Source organism: Montipora capricornis, chromosome 2 (genome assembly GCF_036669925.1).
Source record: "Montipora capricornis isolate CH-2021 chromosome 2, ASM3666992v2, whole genome shotgun sequence".
NCBI classification, from domain to species: Eukaryota; Metazoa; Cnidaria; class Anthozoa; order Scleractinia; family Acroporidae; genus Montipora; species Montipora capricornis.
The window spans coordinates 43,942,087-43,949,586 of NC_090884.1; the positions used below are offsets into that span (position 1 = coordinate 43,942,087).

A 7,500-nucleotide genomic window follows, 5' to 3' on the forward strand; every position below is an offset into this window, starting at 1 on the left:
CATTCCATATTTTACCCTGTCAAATCCTGCCTTTAGTAAAGGAAGCATCAGTGGTTCATCACTCCGTGGACTGGAAAGGTAAACATTGGTCAAAGAGATTTATACAAAAATAAATTATTAGCTGACAGTTTCTTGCATCTTAAGTTATGGTATGAGCTGCTATCACAGCCCTTGTCCAAAGCAAGCAACAACAAGTTCGAATACCAAAATTCTTTCATACAAAACCTGACGTTCTGCAAGTCTGACATTAGCAGCCATCAGTGTTCGTTAATCACATTTTTAGGGTAAAATAATCTTATTTATAAATGATGAAGAGGGCATTATTACAACTCAGATTTAACTTATGACAGCAGTTTTCAATGATTGTCAAAAGTAATCATGCAATTGCAACTGCTACATATGTAATTGTACGCTTAGTGGTTGGTTTTAAAATCTCACGCCAGTTTATCAACCAATGAAAAGGAAAACCAAAACCAATCACCACTTTGAGCAAGTTACATGGAATTAACTGCTATGACTTTGGATCAGTTCATTGCACTGTTTCTGACTGCTGTGATCGGTCGAAGTAATTACTTTGGTATTCGTTTTACAGCGTGCGATTGCAAACTGTTCTAATGAGACAAGTAACCATTCACTTTCATGTTTAAAATCCAAACTCACAGCTTTCCTTTATGGCAATGAGAAGTTTGGAAGAGAATCTTTAATTTAATTAGCCCAGGACCTAACATAATTGGCTCTTCCAATTTGTGTGGCCATTGATTTGAAAGCTGCCTAGTAAATGTATTACTGTTACAAGAATAATTTATTGACTTCTTTTGCACCTTTCAATGATTAACTTCCCTTTACAAGCAAGTGGTGTAAAAAAAGGAACTCTAACAGATGCAGTATTTTTTTGTTGTTTTAACCAAACTGTTTGTCAGATATTGGACAAGAGGGTTTTTTTTTTTAGATATTGGACAAGGGTTAGTGAATCCGAACTTTTAGCATTTAGTTGTGTTTTTTTTTTTTTTGAAGTTTTAAAGTATTCTAAAGAATAACATATTTCAGTCTACATGAGCTTTTTAAATTACTTCTTGGTGGTTTCTCCACAAATCGCATCTAACTTTGGATAAAATTTTTATCGTTTATTGTGGGTAAGTACAATGAAGAAAACGTTTTTGCAATCTGAAACATGTAGCTTGTTTGCAAAGGAGAGTCTGATTTGAAAGTCGCACATGATAAGATCAACTGTAAACCAGACCTGTGATCCTTCCAGATGCCACATGTGAAAATTTTGCGAAGACAGTGGGATTTGGTATGACTAGAAAAGGGCAAATTAGAGCGTAGTTAGTGATCCTTCACAAACAATATTACTTTTTATTGCTTTTAGACCAAACTAAATGTGGTGCAAGAATATAGTATATCCTTACATGTAAGTAAAACAAGGTGCATAAAAAAAAACAAACAAACAAACTGAACAGACCGAAAGAAAAACAGGCCATGTAACGTACAAATATTGAGCAGCTTTCATTCCAATTGCCACACAAAAGGTCAAAGCCAAGTAAAGAAGAAAATAGAGCAAACTTTAGAATATTTTAACTTGTAACTTGTCTAAATAATGAAAAGCAGTCTTTGAACACAGATCTTGTTTTGACTTACTTTCAAACTTGTTTGTTGCAGAACTTAATTGAAAGTTATTGATAAAGTAGAACTTGCATGATAGCAGAAAATGTAAATTTATATACCCTTCTGAAAGTAACAAAAAATTCAGCAGTATAAAGGAAAATACACGTAACATCATTACAATGACTGAAGGGATTAAGGTAAAGCAGGAAAAAAAGAAAATGAAATTTAACAACGTTTTTATAATAATTATAGACAATACAGACATGAGCAAAGTTACTCTTGATTCTTACCTTGCTTTCACAACAGCAATTATTATGGAGTTTTCTCTTGGACCCTTAGCTCGTATTATCCTAGAAATTAAAAACTTCCTTTAAAACAATGTTACTTTGTTAAGATAGTAAGGATTGTATATAAACTACATTTGTATTTAATCTTAGGGGAAATTAACAAATAAATGGGGTTCAGTGTTGTCTTATTGACAACGATAACCACCATCACAGTGGTCAAAATGTTGTGGACTCACAAGGTGCAGCCAAGTTTACCACAATATTCAAATTATGTCGAAGAAAATGTTTATTTCAGAGCATGACCAAGATGGTGACACAAAGAAAGAGCAAGCACTGTCTATAACTTTTTTGCAATTTGATTAGTAATTATTTCCCAAAATGATGCGAGAAGCCTTGTCTAGACTCTTATTGACCAATGCAAATTAGCCAATCATATTGCAAGATTACAAGTAATTGTGGTAAAAAATTAGTGAGTTAACCTGAACCACTAGCAGGCCTTACAAATGACACTAAAACAAAAAGGCTACAAGGCATCCCTTTTATGCTCTAAATGAGATTGAATTTAAGAAAGAGAAATGCTAAACTTCTTAAACACTTATCATACTACTGGTAGTTGTTGAATTTACAAGTGAAGCGCTGCCAGTGAGAGGTGGAAGCATTGAGCAATATTTGCACACCTTTTAAAGCTGGCAGTAGTATTTAATAAATTGAAACAATTATGTGTGACCTTCCACGGGTAAACAGTGATAAAGGTGAAAGCACATGCACGACACAATAGCACACTATAACAAAAGGAGCGTGACTCAACACATAAGCAAGGTGATAGAAGCCCTCCTCATTAAACTTGGAAGACTTTGTGTTTCATGCATGCTTAAGACAAAAGATTATGCAATGAGCTCTGCGCGCACTTGCACACTTACCGTGTCAACTTCTAACAAGCTGAACCTTCATAATTCTATTGAGACCATGTTGCATGAAATAAAAGCTGGTTGTGTTATCGGTGTTTTAATCAATTAAAGGTTTTGCAGGATATGACAGACCTCGTCAAAACGACCGCTTCAGGGCCTCTTAAGCTTCATATGTGCCCGGTTGACAAAGCTGGCCCAGTTTCCAAGATCTTGCCTCACCTCTAACCCTTTGTAAAAGTTTCAATACGTTTATATGAGAGGGCCGACTGGCTTGGTTGCCGAGATCTCACTTTCTTTGAACCCTGACCTCGGTAAGCGGGCTGGAAATTTTGCCACATGAACACTTACTCCCAGTTACAGGGCGCAAAATAACACAATGCATTTTCATGATAGAACGGACATTACCAAGTTTTTACTTATCTTTTCTTTGATAGTACATAGTACATAGTTAGCGTTAAGTCAAAAGAAATTTGAGGTTGCTTAAACAAACAAAATCAAGAAATTCCTGCCGAGCTTGTTTTGCCACGCTTGATTTCACGCATGAATGGTCACATCACAAATTTTTCAAATTTTTTATCGCGGAAAGCGGGCTGAAAGTCGCCATATGAACAGAAACCAATTTCACACAAAACACTGCTGACACCAAATAAAATTTCAAAACTACCACAACCAGTTTCATTAATGGGGAAGTCTTCCCTCTGTTTGTGACCTGCGAAAGGGCACAATGAAGCCCCAATTACACAAGCAATTTTTATGTGACAAGTGTATGTGGCAAATGCATTTGATCGTGTAGATAGTACAACAAATAATTTTTGACAATTCGCAGTTAAAATAAGTGCGTCAGCAATGTCTTTGGACACCAGAGACAGAGCAGAAACAAGGCAAGGTTGCCTGGTCGTCCTCTAATGGTGCTCACTGAGAGGCAGGAATTTGCCCCATTTTAAGTGATGAGTTGTCTACACAAGCAATTTTTCATATTTGACAACTTTTATTTGTCACATAAAAGCTAACAAGCCAGCTTTTCAGCAAATACAGTTGTCACATAAAAATTGGCCTAATTTCCTCGTCTACACGAGCAAAAAAAAATAATATTGTCACACAAAAATTGTCACATAAAATTGCTCATGTAAACGGGGTTTCAGGGTATTTCACGGTTAGTGAAGTTTCATTAATACTAAAGTCGTCCCTCAGTTTTAATAATTCGCCCTTAGTGAAGTTTCATTAACAGGGGAATCGTCCCTCAGTTTAATACATCTGTTTTTCTGGCCATCGCTGTTGAAATGAACGATGGTTAGATCATTTGAAGGTTGTAGACACAAGGTGCATTCCTTTGGGATGATCTGAAAAACGATCACTGATCCAAGATCACTTGGCTAATGGTGCATCAAAGGAACCGATGAATCCACTCTGGGAAAAGGATTCTTCCATTCCTTTGATGCACCATGATCCAAGTGATCTTGGATCAGGGATCCTCTTGCAGATCATCCCAAAGGAACACATCCCCAGTCTAACTTGACCAAAGTGACGACGCCCTGTTTGTTGCAATTCTACCAGCAGTCTAAGAGGTCAAAACTTAAAGCAAATGAAACCAAGTTCAGTTGAAAAATGACAAATTCTTATGGCTAATTCGTCCATCATCCACACAGTCTGTCATATTGATTTGTTGCTTTAATACGGACGGATTTGATGTCAGGGTGTTTTGTGACACATTGTGTCATGTACTGTGGAGACTATGTTCACATTCCCGCTGGGAATAAACTCAGTTACGTGAAAGGTTGTTGACTTGTCATTGCTTGTGTTCGCTTTTCGTGACACAATTTAAGGGGTTTCGTCAAAGCTTGAGGGAAGTTTGAACTACCCGGTAACTGTGAACCTTGCTCATTTGCACGAGTGTGCCTTGTTTTTCTGGGGAGTGCAATATAAGCGCCAAATTTGAGCAAAGGGACCTGCCACGTCACTGTTTCACCGTAATTCGTTAGGAGTTTTTAGCTCAGTGGGCCCACTGACCATCCTTGATTTTTTATGGGCAAATCAGTTTACGTCTTGGTGCACGAGAAACTGTGAGGCATGCATGAGATTATGACGTCAAGTGTATTCGAAAACCTGTTTTCGCTGTCCATAAAAGAACGATAGACCTCTGTTTTCAAAAGTCTACACTATCAAAAGCGTTTTCAAAATCCTACGTTTTCGTGGACCTCTGTTTTTGAAAACCTCCGTTTTTGATCATTATGGTGTGGACGTTCATAATTTTATACATAAGTCATATATAAGGGGCTGAGAATTACAATTGTCAATGGAAAAAGTGCTATGGTACACCCGTAAGCTGGAAACAAATTATAGTACTGAGTAAACACAAGGCATACCAGTGTACACGCAAGTACGCGGACCGCGGTCATTGCATATTATAGCTTGTTTACATAATTATTTTAAAGTTGTAAACACCTTTTCTGTATGCAAAATCTATAATGTACACTTTCCGAATAAAATTAAGAATTTTTAAGGAAATCTTGATGTCGCTTCTGGAATGAAGTTAATTTAAGACGTAGATTTCAGTTCACGTTTTGTTAAGGATACATGTATGTACCGTAAACCCTGTTTTTGAAAGGCTATAATTATGACCTATAGTCCGCCATTGGACATTCTTTGCACATTCATTGCACTCATTCAATGAATAAAAAAATACATATACAGTATATAAATAATAATAATAATAATAATAATAATAATAATAATATAATAATATAAATATCTTAGCGACCAGGCCGGTGACTAATTGTGAAAAGTTAGTCGCCAGTCAATAAAATCCAGTCAAATTGGCGACCTCAGTGGTCGCAATGTCGAGCACTGTGTTACGGTAGTACCGTGCTGTGTGCGTGCGATCACCCACCTTGTTCACTGTTTTCCTAAGGAGGGTCACATTTAACACAACTATTTTTTTATTACTGTAATTCAACTGCATAAAAGATGTCCGTACATGTAGAACTGACTTATTACCTTTTTAATCGCAAAATTAAAGTGACGCGAATAATAAGTGTTGCGAACATACATGTAACATGACGCGAAAATTAAGGGAATAAAATATACACCAATAGCTAATAATGAAGAGAGGAAGAGTTTATTAACATTAAAAAGTTGACAAAAATCATGTTTTTATCTATTCTGAGGAAATTGCAACTCTTTATACCAAGACATTTACATGTACAATCGAGGATAGAGGCGAAATCATTTGAGTCTTAATGTATTCTTCATTTCTTGGTTTTTACCTCAGTGATTCATGATTTTCAAAAGCGATTTTGCACATTCCCTGGATCGGCCGTAATTAATTCATGCATGCATTTTGTTATCCTTTCCTCAGTGTCGTTGTCAGTCATCATTCCCGAATTTTTAAAACAAAGATTCGTGATTCTTAAAAGATTTTAAACTATGATTCACAATTTCGCTTCCATTCCGGAATTTACACAAACGACTCAAAAAGTATCATCTCAGAAGACAAGAACATCATTCTGAAAGCTCATTCCATTCAAAAAGTAGGTTCTGGGGGTGATTTTGAGAGTGGAAAACAAGTTAACGGCCAAAGGCAATTAGAAGTTCACCTTCATTTCACATGAATATCGTTTACGAATGCTATGTTTTGCCATAAAAACCATCAAGATGCCTTTGCTTGGTTCTAAAGAAGCTCTTTATGTATTTTTTCTGCGATTTTGACTGAAATTTCCTTTTTTACTTTTTTTCTTTTCTGCGGACGCCATTTGTGTCTTAATTGCTGGAGGGCATATCACAGAATGACGTCAAAATCAAGTTTTTCCTTGGCATACAGCATACAGGGAGACTGTCAAGATTAGTGTTGCTGATTGCCTGGTGGCTCGCAGCAATTAAGTTTGTGTTGTAGATTTACCCACAAAGTTATTTGGTAAGGTGGCTCACACCCATTTTGAAAATTTCAAGAAACTGTCCCAGTAGAAGAAGTGAATCTACAACATTGTTTCACAAAAATGTTATGGTACCATGTATTATAAAATAATCAACAATTTGTTTAACAGGCTGCAATTGTGACATAAGCCACCACAACAACTAGAAACCCACAAAAACCCACAAAAAACATCCCACATTCGTTATTGGTGGCAAATGATGAGTAGGCTAAGATGAAACTCTCCACATAATTATTCTCAAAAAAATTCTGTGCAGCAGATTTAGAGCTGCTCTAATTCAATGGTGAAGGTAGCTCTGAAATCTACCGAAGAAGGATTTGTTCTATTGTTGTAAAGATTTCAGCTTAATCTTCTGATCACTTCCAGCTCCAATGCTCCAAATGCAAACTCGCCAAGAAATTCTGGGCTTCCTAAAAACACCACATGATCACAATGCTAAGAAAAATCTGTGCATGTGATCTAACCCATCCACTGTCCACTGGCAGAACTAATGATCTTTTACAGTACCGCTCAGAATCAACCTAACAGGGAACACTGAATGAAACGCGTTACATCTTTGTTCAATTTCCGTTCCCTTATCCGTTCTGTATCCACTCGATACCCGTCACGAATCTGTTCAAGCTCTGTACTCTTATGGTTCCATTGGACGTGTTCCATGTATCTCATTCACAAGAAAAAGAATGCGTGGAACACTTTCACAAAAACCGGTAACATTCACTGCGAGATGAAGATAGGATTGTACTACGATTCTCAGTTGAGTGTGACACTAGG

The 7,500-nt window shown here is 36.6% G+C and overlaps 1 protein-coding gene across 4 annotated transcripts in view; it reads right to left on the reverse strand.

Annotated features, from left to right (window-relative positions):
* The window catches only part of LOC138023064 (high affinity cAMP-specific and IBMX-insensitive 3',5'-cyclic phosphodiesterase 8A-like), a 52,172-nt gene that overhangs the window by 29,326 nt on the left and 15,346 nt on the right, over window positions 1-7,500 (reverse strand). For 2 of the 4 annotated variants that reach the window (XM_068870104.1, XM_068870097.1), the window contains exons 5-7: window positions 1,896-1,955; window positions 1,241-1,300; window positions 16-70 (exon numbers count right to left, since the gene is read on the reverse strand). In XM_068870104.1, the coding sequence (XP_068726205.1) occupies window positions 16-70; window positions 1,241-1,300; window positions 1,896-1,955 (175 nt within the window). The remainder of the gene's footprint in view (window positions 1-15; window positions 71-1,240; window positions 1,301-1,895; window positions 1,956-7,500) is intronic. The other 2 variants (XM_068870109.1, XM_068870115.1) reach the window with 1 other exon arrangement.